General features: G+C 45.1%; 1 protein-coding gene across 1 annotated transcript in view; it reads right to left on the bottom strand.

Moving 5' to 3' along the window:
* Positions 1-6,381: 6,381 nt before the first annotated feature.
* T265_13425 (hypothetical protein) overlaps positions 6,382-21,185 on the bottom strand; it is a gene marked incomplete at both ends in the record, with an annotated part of 38,089 nt that continues 23,285 nt past the window's right edge. Inside the window, 3 exons of the mRNA XM_009168810.1 lie at positions 6,382-7,024; positions 7,987-8,076; positions 17,935-18,064. Coding sequence (XP_009167074.1) covers positions 6,792-7,024; positions 7,987-8,076; positions 17,935-18,064 — 453 coding nt within the window. The remainder of the gene's footprint in view (positions 7,025-7,986; positions 8,077-17,934; positions 18,065-21,185) is intronic.

Raw genomic sequence — 21,185 nt, 5'->3', positions numbered from 1 at the left:
ATTGTCACACAGATAACAGAGAACAACTAGTCTTCGCAGGCGACAACGGAACACGTGTAGGAGCTATACTCATCCCGCGTCCGGAACTTCACTCGGGAACTCTCAACAGTTGTTCTCAAACGATGAATCTCCCGACTTATTTCATTTTAGCCTCGTTTGTATTTTTATCATGTGCACCCAAATATCGTAATCATCATCATTCTTATAAAGCAGACATTTGTTAGCGCTTGACATCTCATTGTAAATTTAATCACCTTACAACTAGAGCACTAACAGAACCCACCTGAACCTCTCGTTTACGATGGTGAATCTATTTAGCTAATTTCACGTAATTTGCGTTCAAGCAGAACCTAAGGTTGACGGAACCTCGGGGATCGTGCCTATCTGATGAGCCCGAATAAGGACGAAACCGATCGTGGGCTGTTAAAGTTTTCAGCAACCCTATGAGTAGTGTGTTGCGTCTACACGATGCTGAGGATGATCCGCTTAAGAAAATGTGGTTGAGGAAATTTATTTTCCTTCGTAAGTAGTCAGAAGAACAAATATTCACTTTTCTCCGGGTGAAATATCTGATCAAGTCTCTCCTCCGTTGCAAAGGAACAAGGCCCTCGTAATGATTGGCTTGCCCCGGTTAGTTTTCTGTAGAAAATGTGCGGCACGACCTTACTAGCCTTTGTTTGGATTTCAGCTTTGAGAAGTCTTAACTGCCCGTTTGGTCTGTTTGAACAGTTATCTTGACATAAATCTAAAAAAATAAACTGAAAATCTTTAGCACATCGGTTTTACTGATATTAACTTTGCCAAGTACAATGTACAGCGCAGACTGCATGATGAGCTCGCCTAGCTGTTGGGCACAAAGTCAAGAGAAAAAATCTTATTCTTATTGACTGACGGGCTTAAAGTACACACTCAGACTGTGAGTTGACACATTGTGCTGATCAAGCGAAATGAACAGTTTGGTAGCTTTATTTTTCAACATCATTCTAGTCACCTTACTGAACGCTTTTAGGAGCCTCGAAATGTCTGATCAATGTGCCTGCAGCGACTTCTTGATGCAGCGAGTCCCTGTAGCACCAGCAGGTCCAACATTAGCTGTCAACAGGTTCGACTCTGTGCACCGCATAGAGACACGTCAAACACGACGATTCAAATGTGACCGGACACTTCTACCTCATTCGCTAAAGAGTGACGCACATAGACGACAGGACATGACCTGAGATTCCACCAATCAAAACCGCTTTGGAATCGTACTGGCCAGCTTTCGTCTCTGCTGGGGTGAGTTTTAGTTTTCATTACTGTTGCTTGAAAAGGGCTTACCTTGGTGGTCGAAACCTCGCACTTACTGCGCAACTCCTGGTATTTCCATTATGAACCAAGAACCTACAGCGGCCAACATCTTTGATATACTCTATAATCAGTTTGGAGGCTAAGTATCCAGTGTTCAGAACTCAGTTGGCTGAAATTCAGGGACAGTAACGTGGGTAGTCTCAAGATGTGATCATCTTGGGACCAAGAAGCTGAAATAATGGTTAAATAACTAATCAAGCTGATTAGTATTTCTCCTTCCACTTCCAAATATTGGTTGAGACAGCTAGATGAGCGACCATCAAGCCTAAAGCTCCTGACTTCATGAAACATCGAGAATACTGTAGTGAGTCCTCTGACGGAGCCCGCAAAGTTAACACTTTGACCGTTCACGATAAAATACCCTACTTCCCTTTGATTTGAAGTGACATATACGAAAATTATCCAGAGCAGGAAGCAACCAACCTTCCTACTTGACTATAGTTAGTAGAACCATGTGGAAAACGGGACTGATCGAAAGTGTTGGATTACGACTGCCTGATGAGCTCCAAAACAGCGAACACGGGAGGGCATATCGAAGAGTTTTAACAACCTTACGGGCAGTGTAGGATCAAGTAAAACCGCCCGCCTCGAATCACTTACACTTTATCCATCCATATTTTTTCAATCCACCTCTTTTTTCATGTTTCCAGTGAATACGGACCCCATAAGCAAAAATGAGCGAATTTAGAGAAGCAGACGATAGAAGGAACCAACTAGGGTGATATTACACGAAAGATGGTTAACATGTAAGAAGTAGGCATAATTACCTTGTACGGAAAAGAGGGAACGAAATCGCCTATATACTGGAAGACACTTGTACGATGTTCAAGGATGACCCAACCGGGAGAATGAGGTCCTGTTACTCAACCGAATAACACCCCCCTCATGGAGGCTGTAGTGCCGTCGCCGACAGCCTTCGGTGACGAACTTCTTATGCAGCCAAATAAAACCAAAAAGTACATCCGCAGCAGAGTACACAGAAATCGACACGTTGTTGTGTTCGATATCGACTCCTCAGGACCGGGAGTGAACTCCACAATCGGTGAGGAATTGGTGTAAACGAGATTTATCTGAGCACCAAATGACCACCAGCTCACCTGCGAAGTCAGTCAATTATTTAGCATGTTTTACACACCTGTTTGCCCTGCATACATATATGTAGTGTAGTATTGTCCGTCACACAAGCAAGGTGCGCTGGAAAAAAATGAACACGTGACAAAAGGTTCGACAGCATCGCCCCGCACGTATTTTAGTGCACATAGTTGTGTGCAGAGATTATGGGTCAGGCCGAACATTTAGGGTTCATCCAAGGACCAGGAGATACTTTATTACAGTGATAGTTGGATTGGACGTGCGTGCGAACCATGAGGGCTTGGTGGGCAACAGGGTAGGACTTGCGGTTCGACAAAAGGACAACCGTCACGTTCAGCTGGAAAATAGTCCCGAACAATACAGGTTTTGGCAACCTAAGTTTGTCGTCACAAACTAACCTTGCTCAAACCGGTTACGTTAAACAGTGCATTCTGCGCTCGGTGGCTTAGAAACTGAACTGATCTGAATTCCGCTACTCCAACATGAACTTGCCAGTGCAATCCGAACCCCTTTGACAATTCCTGCGACCGATGAAAGTTCATATTTCAGACTAACAGGGTCTGAGCTCGATAACCCTGCTAAATGACAACCCATTTTCATTCAGCTTTGAAAAGGTAGTGTTGTGATAACAAGAACTTCTGTTTTAGAATAACAGGGAGGCCTGTGCGAGCCGAGTTACATAAATCCAGTGTCGCAAGCTAATCTTCACCCGATTTCATCTTCAACTAGGACTGTCAGAGACACAATTGTTAGAAGGACCCAACCAACACGTATCGTGGCTCACTATCTCTGCTACCTTCGATTATCAACCCACCGCCACGTTGGACAGTCAGGCGGGACCAAAAACTAAAGCTTAACGGAAGAATTTTGACTGAAAACCAAGCAATCGCTTTTCATCGATGTAAAAACATGATTATATTTATATATATATATATATATATAATCATTCAGCTGCAATATCCTTCCGGTGCCTAGCTATCGAAGAAAGCGTGCAGGCTGAGCTACTTTCAAGTTGTCGGAGCATAGACACGAGGATTCGAGATCGGGTTCGAAAACAGGGACCTTCCGGTCAGTAAGTTTCAGCCTTAACCACTGAATTTTGGAGGCACTGGAGACCGTGGTATGAAACGGACCCCTATTCGTGCCTTATAGCGTAGATGCTGAGAAAGAGAGAGCAGGTGTAACTCAAGTTTTGTCACTTTAGCTTGAGTAGATACTTATGATTAGTAAGCTGTTCGCGAAACAAGCTGGCACCTGAGCTGGTTCTGTTGATGCAACGAAAAATACCTCATATCAGCTTGGGGCTGCATGCGTACTGCGTTGAATGATGCACATGAACTCGCATCTTTTGTGAGTCGTGGGAGAAACAACTGAAAATCGGGTCTGTGAGAAATCACTGTGAACAATCAGCTGACATTCATTTTGATCTGCGCAGGATGCACAGAGGAACCGCAATCTCTGGTCCGGTAAGCATGAGGTTCGGTACAGAACATAGGTCAAAGGAACTGGGACTGTCAAATGGTTGTTCCATAAGTGGCGTGTTCACGTAAATAGTGGAGAAAAGGCACCTCGAGTGGACAACACTTGGCATGCGATGCCATCTAAAAACCTGCAAAACACTGCCCCAGGACTATGTACGACACTGCGTAGGCATATCAGCGGCAGTTCTAAAGAGCACTGCCAATCAGTGTCTACAAAACAGCTTCCGGATTTCGGGTTATCGCGGGTACCGGAGGCCGATATACCTGCACGGAGAATCCTCACGAAACGATTATTTATCGGGCTGATTAAAGTATTTTCCCACTAACTTAATTGGGTCACCTGTTTTTGCCGAAACCAACTTTTGAAGGCCATTGTGCCACGAAGAAAATTCGTAAGCATGCACATGAAATTTTATAGGCTTTTTCCACTATTTGTCCACATTTGATTCCACTGCTCAGCCATCACAACGATTTGCACATAACGCACCATACTACGACCTACTATGGTTAAGTTCGATCGTAGATTTTATCGGTTGGATTCACACAAATGAAATCAGCTAACATCCTCAATGCTCGCAAAGGAATCTCCATGAGAAGGGTTGGTCGGTGTTAACGGTGCTACACTCACAAGCCACAAGTCCAAAGACTTATCAGCACTGTACTGGCCAAGCTCTACTGACCGCACCACACAGTTTCGCCCTCAGGCTATTGCGTAGGAAAATATTTTTTAAAAAACTAACCAAAGGTCAAATGTTGAATAATCCGTTGTTTGAACGAGTCATTTGATTTGGGTGGCTGATTTGACTGAGTGACGCTGTTTCAAAAAGGCGTTGCACCATGCTGACAAGAATGGCGGTACACGTTCGGTGACTGTGATAAATTAATTCACCAGTGACTGGAACCGAACTGGCCAAAAACAGTAGGTCGGGGAGTTACCAAAATGACCGCCTTAGTCAGGAATACCGGGATCAGTAGGATAACACGAGTTGTTAGATGGTAAATATGCTTCTCAATAAGACAGCACGGTCTAATGGCATGGGGCCTCGGTGATATACTATTAGGCGATACCAAACACGCACCGTGGGCGCGTTCGCTGGAGTGGGAAAAATAAACGGCTATACGTGTACGTGCAGACAAGAAGAAACACAGTTTCTGGTTTCGCATCACGCACCGTAGCTCTAAACATGAACGCTGTTTGTTTTATGGGAAAACACGATTCGGGGTTCCTCTGACCGACAAGTGAGGGAATACAAAAAAGAAGAGTTGTGATGGAAAGCGAGGCTATCGAGTATCTTATGAGGTTCCAGAGATTCTGACTGTCAGGGGAAATTTTTTTTCGTATCAGGAAACCGGTAGTATGTAGCGATCTCATAGGACTTGAAAGTTCATGTACAAACCCAAAGGTTTCATGGCAGAAGCATCAGCATGGGTAGAAGGAGATGCGGATGCTTCGACAAGTTACAACTCAACGTCATCGGCCAAACACGGTTCAAGGCCTGCCGACAAAGCGTTTCAGTGTACAATAAACTAAGGTCACTCGGTATACAGGATTCAATGCAGATAGTCAATCAGATCAGTTCAGGCAAACGATGGCCGCCAAATACAGCCAGGAATCAAACCAATCAGATTCAAGCGAATTTGAACAGCCAGTGTAGGGTTCGGAACGACGCCCAGAAAGATTGTTTGTATACGAATAAAAATCGCACTCATTTTGCTCGGTAAAGTTGGCTGTGCGGTTTCGAAAAGGTACAGAACGAATAGTTGGCAATTTTGACAACTGACAGTTTGGCAATCCTTGGGTTGGACTTAGGTTTTCTGTACTTATTGCATCGCCTACGGATCGTTCTGGGAGAAAAATAACTGATCACAAAAGTCTGTGAAATACTTCTACACGGTTCAGCTTGAGAATTGATTATACGGGTATGGTACAACATAGTGATAGATATTAGTTCACCATATGGAGTGAGATGGCTCGGCGAGAATTTACTGGCCAGAAGGCCTGTAGTTCGAATCCAACCTTTGCATCTCGACTGCTCCTGTCTAGGTTTGGGCAACCACCTGGCAGTATCTCAGCCTTCGTGCTTCCTTCGGGTGGCATGGCAGCCAGGAACCGGAAAGGTGTCACAACTGAACGGTTATTATATTATTCACCATGTGGAGTTCTAAGGTCAACGATACGCAACACTGGATAATCCTACTAAGGTTGCCCTTGTGTCTTAAGGTCGGTTTTTTTCTTAATCAATAACTTGCCATTCGCCTCTCATTGTTCCATTTGTTTTCTCCTCATCCTACAACAACCGCTGCTGCATGCTGTGGTCACCCGAATTAGCGCACATTCACAGGTGTCAGAATGAACTGTGCTGAGCAGGACTGACATTACTCACCCAGATAAGTAAGCTGCCCAGTAGTCCATCGGTACCACAATCGACCTAGCCCTGAAATCACAAGACGTTGGTGATCCCGAAGATGATGCTTGATAATCCGAAAATAGAGAAAAAAAGCCCCAAGTGACGGAGCTTTTCGTCAATCAAGCTCATCCAGTATTTCAAAAACAAGTGCGAGGAACAATGTGGTAGGTAAGGGGAATCGAAATCCAGAATAGATGGACGATATGGAGCGTCCAAATAAAAGACATGTGGTCGTGACGGATAGAAAATGATGAAGTCAGTCTCGGTGGAGTGGGAAGCCTTGGTACTCAGGCCAACACACATGTGTTTCGGGAAGGTGCGGTAGTATAGTAAAGTGAATGTGCATAGATGTAACATAGTTAACCCCGGATAACCTGAACAGAGCTAAAAAGCAGCAATCACGTTGAAGAGCAGTCCAGCAACAGTTCGGCTTGCCTGAGGTCATGTTCGCGAACGTCAACAGTTAGGCCGTGGCCGCCTGACCATAAGTAATATCTGAAGGGGTCATGCTGTTTAATTTAATCGCAGGATCTGTAGAATCTTGGCTATCACCAGAAGCAGACCTGGATCTCATTACATAAGGAGCGGAAGCCAAAATTTGACGGTATTTGGTATGCTGTAAAAGCACGTCCATAGAGGGTCGCGGAGCGATTGACGGCTTTTCTCTCGGTTCTGCCGGCTGCGAAATAGTCGAGTCTGAATCGAGGAAAAGGAGTTAGCGTGAACGGAGTTAGGAAATCGGGTCACCCATCGCTAATCTGGCGACATGCCATACAAAACTGTAATATACTGATGGTACCGTTGGCCTATGAAGAACGTAAGGACAAGCATAGAAATGCAAGTAAGAGAAGCGCAAGAACGTGCAGGAGAACATAAAAGGGAAGGAGCGTTTGGAGAGGATGCACGCCATCGATAACTGTATCACTAAATTTGAACAAACTCCGAGATGTGGAAGAGTTTGACATGGAACATACCATACAGTACTAAACTGCACTACATCATACTACACAGTATGATAGCGTACCATGCTATAACACTATACTACACTGTACTATGCTGTAGTGTACCACCATACACTGTACTGTACTAATAATAGAATAACTGGGTATATGGTGCCGTACTGGTCAATGATACGCAATACCACAACACGCTATATGTTGGGGTAGTGGGTCATTCAGATGTGCACATTAAATGGAGGTGAAGGAAACACAGACGGTTCATGGCAGTCTTCTTTAAGTAAAATTAGTGGAAAAACACGGGGACAGTGCGACTGGCTTCTGAAATTCACTCAAATACGATTGCCGGAAGAGGACCGGTGCACCATATGAACTGAGGCATGCACTCTGCGTTTGGGAAGTACGAAAATTCACTCGTCAGAGAAAAAACGACTTCAAGTGGAAACATCAACCCGGAAAAGGCAGGTAAGCCGCTAGGGTTTGAAGTGGTCACCTCATGGACTACTTCAGGGTCAAAACTGATCGATTTCGAATGCATAGCCAGTTAGTTTGGCAACCCACAGAAAAAATTCCGCGAGGGACCTAAATCAGCAAAGTGAAGGAGGCATCGGAACTTTATTTGCACTTCGCCTAACAGGTTCGCTGATTAAAACGTACGGTAAGTACTGCAACTGGACATTCTAAGGAACAAATTAAATTTACCACGGATTCCGGGTTGTTCTGAAGTACTCGGAAGTCCAGAAAGTTTCTCCTGTAGCTGACGCATCAAGACCGGTGGAATGGAAGTGGGCCCTGCAGAAAAATTCAAAGAAATGGGTGAATGGCTAGAAAAGATGCATTTTGTAGTTATTTAAGGTTGTTCCAAAGCGCAACTACTGTTCAACCCATGTTGATGACATGCGGAACGAGCGAAGAAGCCGAATTCTCACAGGCTGACCGAAGTCGACGCTAGCCATCAATACGCAGTCAAATATATCCTCAACAGCGCCAGCAGGAATGTACGGTGCAGTGCTAATTCTAGCGATTCCCAACTACTACATTCATATTATTTGTCCAGCACTCAGACAAAGGTTGGATCCGTGTTTCCCTCCCACTCACAGACGACATGGGAAGCTGGAAAGAGGTAGATTTCTCAACCACGAGAAGGAGTAAGCGATGTGAGCTATGTCTGCTATTGATCAGTCGAGTTCCGTGGCCCCATCCAGGGAGTAGGCAGTTGTCGATCCGATTCGGTTTGTTGATTAGTGCTTTCATACTTCGGTTCCTTCCATTCAGGGCACCGCTGGGTGTGAAGAACTGTACAAGGCAAACGGTACTCCGGCATGCGGGGTACATGTACTAGCCAGTGTAACCTATGAGGCGTAAGCGTTCCATGAAAGGCCCCATGTTTCCTAAAACCACCTGATGTACCTCAACATTGAGAATCCGATTTTTACACCAAGCCAGGCTGATTCTCCGAACATACCGATGGCCATACACTGACAGCTTTCGCTCATCCCTGTACGTACAGGCAATGTTTCTAATCCACAAAAAACAGTATGGATCGCAACGCCGCAGCGTAAACTACGCCAGTGACGTCACATCGGCACCACAGGTGTCGGAAGTTAGCTAAAGCTGTCCTGGTCTGCTCGATTCGAAAAGTGCTCTCGCCTCCGGCTAGTCCACACGAATTTATACACCTGCCCAGGTAAACAAATTTATTTCGCACGTCAATTGACGGCTCTGGAAGCATGGTTTGATCTCAACTGAATCTCTCGTTTATGATATTCTACAACTGAATGTGCTGCACACAGGCCGCCTCATGTTTCAGTTGGCGCGATATTCGAGATATCACGGTATATTTTCATGAGGGAAACTACTCACAAGGTTGCTAAAAACTCTTCGACAGCTCACGACCGGTTTCGCCCTTCTTGGGGCTCATCAGGTAGACACAGTAACCGATTCCCGTCAATCTTATCTTCTACTTGAACCCAAATTAGACTGTTTTCGATTACAACCATAACCACCGTAGCACGAGTAAAGTTGCTCATCCCGTGTTTGATGCACCCTTTATCAAGACAACTTCCTTCAAAAGATCAGAGGGCAGTTGGAAGGAGGACCTTGGAGGTTAGAGTTTCAGCATCCAGCCCAAAATTCTATTGCGGTTCGGCAACTCGTTCAAACAGCGGCAACAACAACTGACGGTTCTTGATAGTGTGTAACCGTAGTCGTCAGTTCTATCTAGCGAGTTATAGTACCGAATACTTATAATGTCAGTAGGAAAAATCCTCACCAAGAAAAGTTGAGGACCCGGATAGTTCTTCTATCCCGCGTGAGTATGGGTCTCGTTGCAACAGCCTATAATAAGACATGTATAACGATCAGGAACACCAACACTTATCCTCGACCTGACAGGAGCCGTTAGGACTTCAAACGACAGCGTTCACAGATACGCCTTTGGCACACACTGCCAGCCTCTCAAATCACGGGCACGAAGGATGGGTTGCTAAATGATTGACGGAGCATAAGAAACAGATTCATTGGCATGCAAGCTACAATTACGGACGCTTAATGAATATAAATACGTTTGACGCTTTGTGTAAGGTGTTTTTGTTTTGCATTGATTATGCAAATGAGTTGTCAAGGTCAGTTTCAGATCACAAGGAGCTCAATCAATGGGGATAGCGACAAGCTGTTCCCAGGCACCATGCTAAATTTGACTAGAATGCCAAAGCGAGTGTTGAAAACCAGACGACAGTTGTGCGTCCGCGAAGTGGTGAAAAAGTTCACCCAAAGTACGTCCACAATTGCCATTTTTATAACTCATCGACATATGTACGTCTTCTTTCTCATCAAAGGTCGCAGTGAAAACACATGGAAGCCTTTCCTTCATTTGAGAGTTACTTCATGGTGCAGAGCGGGATACAGGATCTGTACCATAAGGGTCGATAGCCCGGAGCGCCTGACTAGCGATGTTTAAGCATCACCGTTAAGGCAGTTTCACCATCAACTATGTATCAGAATCAAAAGCTCGGAACCCAAAACCTTAGGGTTCGGAAAATTTCTCCGCAAACCAGATGAGCAAACGTTGGCGATATCACACAGGATGGCTCGTCACTGTCAAATCTAAGATCCACTGATTGAACACGGGAGAATTTGCGGTGTTCGCCACTAGAAGCAAGGGTGGACCACCATTGTCGCCTACCTTACTCTGACTATGAAGCCTGGAAAACTGTAACTGATAACATCCATGGAATTGATTCCAACGTGGAAGTCCGCAATGAAATAACCTAACAGCGCTCCGTCCTCCAATCACATTCACGTTCATGGATGTCTCCCTCCAAGATCGACTTAAGTACTCCACCTATATTACATACAATATACACAGTACGTTACCTAGATGACAGGAAAGCCTTGCTCGCTCTCTTTTTCCCATGAAAAACTCGAGAGGCAGTATTCCTTATTCTCCACCATATGAATTGACAACATATCACAATTTACATGCACGTACGCAAGTTGAACAAAGATGTGTCATCACAGACGAGAAGTAATTGGGCTCTTCTGAGAAGGGGAATTACCGTCTGGAGGATTGTTCTTGCCGTAGACCATGCAGTGGCTGGTCTTCGGCAGTTTGCCCAAGCCGTACGTTCAAAAGTAACTTTACTCGGGAGATCAAGCGACACGAATAAAACATAAAGCATAGCATGTCACTAACCTGCGGGCTAGAGCGTAAACCGAATGAGTTACCTTGGGAAAAGTGATCAACACCTGTAACCCACATTTTTGGTAGTTGGTCGTTGGCTTGTCCACTGAGCTGGGCAATTTAATTACAAACGTTTCATCACCAATCGAGGTGACATCATCAACGAGTAGTTATGCGTAGCGGTGGGTTAGTGGTTGTAACCCTGTTATTTTCTTCTCGATTTGAAAGCTCCTCGACCCTTCCGGGCATTCTGCTGGTTGATGTCTCCTTACTAGTAGCTTATAAGGAGCTTACAAGGGAGAATAATCCACAAGTCACACGAACCTTCCAACTGAGAGGTCCTCATTCGAGGGACCAGTCAACACGTGATGATGATGTGAATGAATGGCGAGTGGCGCTTTATCCCTTCTAAGGGCTGGTTTTTCACACTGCTGGTCGCTCGTGGCCGATCGGTTAATGTTTTGACTACTAGCAGAGAAATCGAAAGTTCTATTCTACCTGGAAATTCGCGGGATTTGCACTGCCGATGAATACCAGTTGAGATAAAAAAAAGCTGCAGTTCTCGGCTTTTCAAAATCACTTAACTCACGACACGGAAGCCTAAATGATAAATCTTCTAAACCCCTGTTCCTTTTTTGAAAAAAAAATAACTCCTTACTGTTTGGAATGCGTGCTTACTTCGAAAGTGAATGTCCACCCGTTCACAGACCAACAATTGACCTTATGAGTAATTCAGTCGTCGACCGGACTCACAATGGGACCTCTCAGTGATCTTACTACATTGTTGTGTACCTACAAAAGTTGAGAATTGTGACCGGTACTCTCACCCCTAATCTTTTATGACTTACTGAAACCGATCTGATTAAGACATGAGGACCTGTGATTAGGAAAACCATGGACCGGTGAATCGGGCAGCCCATGCTTCCAAGAAAGCAACCCTTGGTTCCATGGCTAGAGTTTGTGCGGTCCTGTGAATCCAGAAGAAGGCTAGAGAGACCGCTTGCAGGAATTCCTCGAGACAATCAATTTGAGACTATTTCCCGCCAGTGCTTTAACAAATTTTATTTCGCAAACAACCTTCTATGAATGTAGATAACAAGTTATCGCGGTCCAACCTTCACAGTTATTACTTATTCGAGTTCAAACGGGCGACGAACTAAGGTGGAAACTGCAACAACCAATTCATGAGGGAACAATGCAGGGTTAGGGGCCACTGCTGAGAGTTGTCTCTCACCCCAGGATCGTACAGGAATTATAAACTCGCGAAAGGGTGTGTCCGAAAAATCTCTTTTGTCCGGATTACTGAAATGATCGATAGGTTTGAACGCAGCATGAGCATTTCGATTAGTTATGTCCAGTTTTGTGCAACCTATCGGCACCTCAGGCTTCGCACCGCTCTCGGATTACATGGCAGCTAAGCGTTGACGAGGTGGTCTCATTGAAGCCAATTGACGCACGGAAAACGTGCCGAACCTACTACTGAAAATAAGTTGGTTTACACAGCCGTCTGCATCAAATTACCCAACCACGGAGAAATTCGATCTACAAATATTGAAGGATTGTAAGCCGCTTAGAAAATGAGCCGAGAATAACAAACGTAAGCTCAGGCAGGTGGTGTGTGTGTGTGTTTTGATACAAGTAGCTGAGACTGGTGAGACACAGAACAAGTTAGAAGCACGATTTCATGAGGCCACATTGTGCATGTACACTTGTGGTGGTGTGCGTTTGTGTCCCTACAATCTCACTTCGGTGTCCAAAAACACGATCGTACGGTGTAGCAGGTCGTCAGAAAAACAATCAGAACAAAATCTCATGGACTACGAACCCAATCGACGTAGTGCACGATTCGTTCAAGGTCCCAACCGAAGCTGGGGTTAGAGAATGACGAGACGATGTTCCAAGGATTATCGGAGTTTCAACAAGCCCACTCGGAAGACAACAGTGGTTATTAAAGGTTTACATTCCCACTGTCAGCATAACTGCAGCTCGCAAATGAGACTCTGAAGTCGTTTGAAGGAGTCGAGGACGTCTGTGCTTTGGGATTAAGAACACTAAGTCAATAATTCTGGACCCAGGGTTGGAAAACACGCCACTTACCTCAAGTAGCAAATGGACAATGAATGCCTGCCATCTCCCGTGTTTGCAGAAGTTCCGCAAACTAGACTCGAGGTTTTACCAGCCCTAATAACTGTGTAGTGGATTGTTATTGAGAGTGAAACAGCTAGACAAACAGATAGGGTATGCAATGGCCAGTACGATTGTCCTGGACATCCTGGTCACCGTGTATAGTGGTCCCGTCCAGTATATGAAAGACGTCATGCGAAAGTGAGATGATTGACATGTAATTCCTTCAAACCGACTGAACCAACAGATTACTGGCGAATATTGGGTTGCAAAGCTGATTCCAATGATATTCACTGGTTACACTACACGGCCCAATTCGACGAATAGGCGATGATGTCGAACAATCTTGTAGAAATGACGATGGTAACCACGTCTTTTACCTGATCGATTTCGCCACCAACACCTGATTCAATGAAGCCCTGCATGAACGACAAGTGTGAAGTCTATGCTCACTGCTTTGAAAAATTCACGTGACTGTGCGAAGACCAAATGCAACACCGGAAGGCGCCAGAGGCATAAGCTGTAGGGCACACCCGGAGAAATTAATACGATTGCTCCGACTCAGAGCATCCAATAAGCCCGGTAACTAAGCCGACTGAATTTTTGGACACAATGAGTATGTGCTGAGTAGTAAGACAGTGCCAACATTCAACTGACGTTCTCCATCGAAACGGAGAAGACTGAGTGCAAAGAGGAATGTGAGCTTTTGCACAACCTAATATTTCTAGCAACCTATTCCAGGCTATCACAAGATTATTGGTGACCTGCTTGAATATGCCTATTCACGGATAAGGGAAGTCAGTATGGCTTTTTCCAACATATAAGGACTTGAGTTGATAATGATAAGTACAGAAACTGTGTTATTTCTAGCGTCAGAAAAATCGAGATTTTAATCAAATTTAGAGGAATCTCCGATGCCATGGGCACCCTAAAGAAATCGTCCAGCTGTAGCACACTTTCAGTGCCTAACTACCATGCCACCAGAAGGAAGCACGAGGGCTGGGATACTGTCAGGTTGCCCAAGTCTAGACAGAGGAGGTCGAGAGGCTTTCCGGGTTCGAACCACAGACCTTCCGGTCAGTAAATTCGCGCTCTAACCACTGAAAGATCTCGCCCCATGGGCACCCTAGTCCAATAGGAAATGTCCCTGGAGTTTTTAAACGCATCTCGACTTCACTGGTTTTATTCTTTCGGTCGTGTTTACACTGCACTAATCAACTGAGCACGACACCGAGGTTAATAAGAAAAACCGGCTTCCTCACTTTTGTTCCACGACGCGATACAATTTGAACTTGATAAAACTTGGCCGTGCTTTTATCCGAGAATTTAATTTCAGAGAGCTACAATAGATTCATCGTTATTTGGTTTGAACTGTCTTCAAAATGAAGACACTAATCTGGAAGTACAATGTCTTGAAATTTCCACGTTTTATCCAGCTGGCAATTAAATTCAACCAGAATGTCAGAAACCTCTGGAAAGTCATCAAAACCGAACATTATAGACCTCAAGGAGGGCACAGTGCTGAGAAACAAGTTGTCGATGGGTTACACGTAACACCAATGATATGAATAAACGCAAGACGTGAGTAACTTGTCACAGCGTAGAGAATACTAAAATAATGGGGCTGTAATGTATCGGAATAGCTGGTTGAATAGGGATGCTGACAACTGGGTCACACGTATGGGTCGTCCCGCAGAAAACGGTAAAAGAGGCGGTGGAGTGGCCACTCATGTAAGATGAGAAATGGTGTTGCTTTTTACGTTTGCTGTGGAATTTCAAAAATGATAAAAATCGACAACTGGTAGGGGGAATTCCACATGGAAACCACTTTGCCGCTCGCAGCTAGCCGCTGTTATGGCCAGGAAGCCTGTCCCGAACGTAAATGGTTAGAAGATTGGGCCACTTACCGGTTCAGTATCAAAGCGAGCCCCGATTGGCCGAAAGCCTGGACCTAGACATGATTCAGTATCCACAGAATGCCGGTTGCCAATGGCGTTCCTAGAAGGCTTCGGTGTTTCCAGAATGTTGTCGCCGCTTCCACTCTATATACGACAAACTGTAGAAACGCTTTTGACCTGATTTCGGGCGCTGTGCACCTTTGGTACTTGTTTTGACGCGCACGCTAGCTTGGAAGGTTCAGACAGAACTAAGCTGAGGAAATACCGTTATCATAGCAGAATTTCATACGAGAAAATGGGGAGAGAGACGCAGTTTTTGTCCACAATTTTGTCCCAAATTGGATACGCTTTTAATAAAACAACGCCCGAACCCGTTGTGAAAGACTACAATATAAAGGAACGCGACTGGACAGAGGAAAATCATACTAAAATGAGTAAGAATCTACTCATGAGAAGCAGTCCTCACTGCCAAATCCCTCACTGCTAATGTCTCCTCACGGGAACATAGCAAAGGCCTTACTGTAAACAACTAACGAAAAGTTGATTACAAACTAAAATGGTTTACTCAGGACGGAGGTATGCTTTCAAGGATAAGTAATTCAAGGTTATTCAAGGTATATTTAGGTTGAGAAGCTCTAGGAAGTTTACTGTACTAGTATACTAGTTTAGTATACTATCTTGACCAAAAAATTCAACAACGAATGGATTGACGTATGTACCCAGGGAGTTTCTTGCTGGTCAAAGCCGATCCACAGAAGAGCCCTCAAGACCGCCTCATCAAAGATATGACTATTGTTCCAGAAAAATGGCAAAATAATGGTGTCCGTAAACTGCTCAGGCATAATACGGACTCAAGAATCGTTCGTAACCGCAGACGTCGCGCACTCCATTAAACAGTGGTCGGTAAATCACATCCATGTATCTAATATGAGCATGATACACCGAGTATACGTGGTTCTCACTCTAAAACGAATTAACCTCTCAGTAATAGTAACGCTTTCTCAGGTTGCGGCGCAAAACCGGGAAAATTCTGACCTCTGCCACAATTTTTATGATCGGACGACATATAAGTGCACTTTGCATGCCGGAGTACTTTTTTGCAGCAGCCATTAGTCCGAACATCCAATAAATCATCGGTTCACGTGACGGACGTGGCAAATCGCTCTGTTTTGATAACGATTTAGGTCAGCGGGTGATGTTGGATTTGTACTGAGATCTTCCGTGAACTATGGTGGGATTAAGAGATGCTTCCGTAGTGGAGTTGTGCGGTGTTGTCATCGCACATCTCGCCCCAGAACTGCAAGAAAACAGCGACCAAGCCTGACTTTGCAAATGGTGCATCTCGGGAGTAGATATACACTAGACTGATATGGAACATCATAGGAAGTAAAGTCACGATCGAGAAATTAACATGAAAAGAAAGCGAAAGCAGCGGGAAAAACTCACATGAGGCTCCTAGTTTTAGGCTAACCGTAAAGCACACGTGGAGGGATGACAAGCAAATGAACTGCTTGATAACGGACCGGAATCACTTGAGCAGCGAACAAAGTTTGAGATTAACCCCTTGTAACACGTACTGCAGTTATCCAACCAGTGTAATAAAGAGTGATGTTTTCAACCCCGAACTACCGTAAGATAAAAAGACTATGGCACGGAAATGCGAAGCGGAAGGGATCAAGGTCAAATTGAACGCTGCGACATTTCCGGATCCTCCTGCCATTGGTTCAAGTAATATTCCCTGCTCATAATCATGAAGCCCCCAAAGCGAATAAGGTGGCGTACATGCTAATTGGCTAGGTATCTAGCCGTGTGTCTGATCTTACAGGCCGGGGAATGAGGTTTGTAAGGAAACTGGTGGCGCCATACACTAACATGATACTGAGGCGTTAACTTCAATGCTACTCAAAAGTGCTCTCTTTACGATCGACTGTTCTCAGGAGCACCGGACTAGTTGTACATAGTCTACATTTCTACAGCTTACTAAGGACTTCATGACTGCACTGTAATCAGATTACGGATTTGATGGTCTCGGGATAGTTGACCCGATGGGATGAAAACCACTGGTGGGAAGTTCCTTGGTTCCGGTTAACCTGTAGACTCTTGGTTATCTCCGTTCAGGCTTGGACAACCAGCTACCGCATCTCCTTCAAGTACCACAGGAAGACTCGTGTTTTGTTCAATCTTTGATTTCACGAATTCGGTTGACAGGAAAACATTACTACAGAGTGTAAAATAGCAGTTTTCAATCGTCACTAGCACTGGGGCACTCTCCGGTGATCAGTTGTAGGCACATTATTCTTGATCGTTTTCCTTCAGCACATAGGGCTTTCTAGGTAAGAATCAAATGATCCCCAAAAACTGGTAGTCACATCTGTAGGTTGTGTAGCTCAGATTGCATACCTTGTACGCCGAACACCTTCCTAACTTCTCAGACCAGCTAGTGCAAAGTACTGGACACGTGCTGACTGGCGACGATCTGGAAACCAGGCACGACAGCTTGAGGGAAGGCCGCTCGGAACTTTCGCAGAAGACAACCTAGTCAAGCAATCAGCGGCACGAACCCATCAGAGCTAGAGCCCTCCTCTGGTACATTACTACTGGTACATTACTAGTATATGACCTTTCGTCCTGAGAGCACGCCACGACCGAGTGTATATCAAAACGTCTCTAATGAATGAAAAGTGCTACTTAAAAACGGGTTCATTGAGCTGGGATGGCGTGCAGAAGTTGAGCCAACCTGACAGATATAGGATGTTCTAACACCCCCATCCCTAACTTTCTTCCTCAGCCAAGATAAGTCAATCAACGGGATGAGAGTCAAGCTGATTCCTTAAAGCACCAAATCGGTATCTCTAGTGAGGTTTATCCCGACATTATGGAAATGCCAGAACGAATTTTTGAGTAAAACATGAAACGAAAAAAAAGCTTCCAAATCCAGTGACTTACTGCTACAAACAGGTTTGCCAGTGTCGTTGTAATTGGGAGGAAGATCAACCGCGACGGGCGGAACGACTTTAGTCGCTGAGGGGGGCGCTTCTTCGCTCACTTCTGACTTTTTCGATACACTATCCTGAATCTAAAGAATAAAAAACAAACCAAAATTATCGCAGCACTTAAAGATGGTTGGGAACACAGTAAAACCAAAGATCATACATACAATCTCAAGTAACTCTTACTGCATAATTTGATTAAGAACTGCGCTCCTGGGGCGTCATGCGATGAGTGGCCTTCGTGATCCGCCATGTCTCGCACTGAGGAGTGGAATACTCTCACAAAAAAGACTTCTGGAGGACTGCTACTCTCAAAATTAGTACACCCCCACCCCAAAGATATAGTCTCAGAAAAGACTAAATATGCATATTCCCCAATTTTGGGAAGAGTAGCGTATTGGGAAACAGGAATCAGGATGCTAGTACGGCTGGAAAAAAACACCACGTAGTTAAAGTGCTTCTATTTCAACCTACTTGTGAGGCCATCCGATAACTTCCAGAAAGATAACATATGTCGCAAAGGTACAGTACAGTATGGTGAGAATTCAGTGATTAATTTAAACACCACAAAGGCAAATAACAACAAAATGAAACAGAGGGAAGATGCGCGCCATTCCCCAATGGTCATTTGCAAAACTAACCAAATCTGGCAGATTCAGGACACAGTTGGAATACGTTGGACTTTAGCTCCGGGGAACGCCCAGAACGTAACGGTAGTGACCTTAACTCAACTCTATCAATATGTTCGTTCAACCACTCAGCGTTAAGAACTGACAAGGGTGAAACGTACTCATGCACACCTATCATTCGAGTTACAACTCTCAACAGGCATTGGCGAAAACGTGACGCCAATCTCAACTGAAATACAAATTTAGTATTAGATTTACGCGAAACGGACGAGAAGATATGGTTGGTGTGCTAGACAGATTGCTTACGTCGTAAATAAAAGAGAGGTACAAGCCCTTGGTACAGCATATATAGTCAGCATGGGATGAAATGCCGATCTACGGAGGTAACGGTACACTGGTCTACATGCGATCATTCACGTACAAATCAATCGACCAACTTATCAGCCATAAATCATGTAACATGGGCACAATGGTTCTAGCTGATGACGTTTCGATAGTCGAAAATGGGAGACCGTGGGAGAATGCTAAGCATTGGGGGCGATGGCATGTTCAGTCAGTTTGGGAAATGGATAGCTTTGTTGCACGACTGCGTGACTGGGTTACTTGTGTCAGCCTCATTAGCCATTGACGGACCGATTCACGGGACCCAAACTAAAGATGCCACATTGACATAGTGGTCAGGAAATGATGTTGGCGACTATTTTGACTGAACATTGGTTCCACAAGGTTCAACAATGCCAGGAGAGAGTAGTCAAACCAAGAAAAGTGAGACCCCGTACTAGAACGCAGTCTGGAAGTAACATCGTGCTGTCCTCGGCGATAGGAGTGTGAAGTCAGTAAGGCGCCTCTCCCAGGCGACTAGCGAGGAAAGAGGGGTTAGAAAAGGTTGGCCCTAAAAACCGCACACCCCGATTCCCCAACGTTTGACCGTTGCCACCGGCGCATTAGGTAACACGGTCGAAATACTTTTAAAACCAAGAAATTTGGTGATACCAAAACGGCACCTACTGAGCACAGCCGCATCAGGAGTGAGACAGTGATGCCTCACTCTCTGCACCCTCGAGCTAGACCGACCCACTGCAGCCGAGCAGGTCAGACTATTGAGCCATTGGCTCCAGGAAGCGTTCTCAAGCGAAATCCTACTGCCCGCTGCTTCGCAGGTCAGACTTTTGAGTGAGAGGCTAAAGGTAGGGTCCCCGAACAAACCTTATATCATCCCACTGCCCTGTGGATCAGACTTTTGAGTCAAAGGTTGAAGGTAGGATACCTCAACCAACTCCCTTTCTTCGGCATGGGCAACCAAGAACTAACGCTTGCCCTCACAGTTGTGTTCACCGATTTCCCTCCCCAGCCAATTTCCGCCACAAAAACAAACGTTTCCGGGGCATTTGACTGTCAGTTATATGACCAAAGGGCCTGCTCACCGCTTCCTATTAGGAATGAACCAAATAACAAATTTCTGAATCCAGGAAATGCTTCCTGCATAGGAGCTATTAACGTCCGTAAACTATATCAAATTGGCAAACAGGCAATGCTTGCTGAAACCTTATATTTCCTTAAAATTAATGTATGCTGCGTACCCGAAACACTCATACAAGACCCAAGTGTGGTGATCCAGAAGCAATAACTCGTGTAATATATGATGTGGGAGCTGCACTCAGCCCAAGAGCTGAGGGCGTTTGTTGGGTTGGATCCCAGGGAATAGTCGTCTTTGCGCCTTTCGGTTATCCAGCTCAATCGAGCTAAATGCCTCTTGACATAAAAACCGGTGTCTGTCGGTGGCATCAGTTTATGCCTCAACAGACTGCAGGTCTGATGTTGGGGACACTTTCTATCGAGAGTTATCTAGGATCATTCGTCAAGCAAGAAGCACTGATACTGTGGTCCTTGCAGGCGACATAAATACCCGGGTAGGTCGTCTGAGCTCCTTGGAATAACATTGGAATGGTCGATTCGGAGTCGATGCTCGTCGCACAGAAAATGGATAGCAAACCTTCAGTTGTGTGCTGATCATCAACTGTTTCTGGCAAGTACAAACTTTCGACATAAATGTTGGCGTTCCACAACCTGGCGGTCACCATTTGCAAATCAACAATGAACGCAGTTGGATCACGTGCCCATCAGACATCGTAGGACAGCCACAACTTAGGACTTCCGTTCCTTCTGGAGCACACAGTCCGATTCTGATCAAACCATGGTGTGTGCACGCCTGACAATTGTTTCTCTCCAGGCCCCCGCAAGTCGGCTGGAAGCATGCCAATCCACTATCTTCGAATACCTACCATAGCTCAACAGTATCGATTTGAACAAGCCCAAAAACTCCCCACATTAACCCAATGCTGTCTCGGTAGTGAGCACGTGGATAGAGTGTGGCAAAATGTGAGAGGAACTGTGCTAGCGGCGTTCAGAGCTGCCTGTCGGAATTCTCCTATTGGACCGCAAGGCCACTGAATATCATTCAGTTCGGTATCCAGCAAGCAGCAGTACGACGGCGCAATTAAATCCCTCAAACGCCAAATCAAGAAGAGCCTAGGGAAAGAGAGAGCTCTGGTGAACACTTGAAGCTCGGGAAATGGAG

Source organism: Opisthorchis viverrini, assembly GCF_000715545.1.
Source record: "Opisthorchis viverrini unplaced genomic scaffold opera_v5_65, whole genome shotgun sequence".
Lineage (NCBI taxonomy): Eukaryota > Metazoa > Platyhelminthes > Trematoda > Opisthorchiida > Opisthorchiidae > Opisthorchis > Opisthorchis viverrini.
Note: the sequence above shows the minus strand (reverse complement) of the source record. Positions and strands in the feature narration are given on the sequence as shown.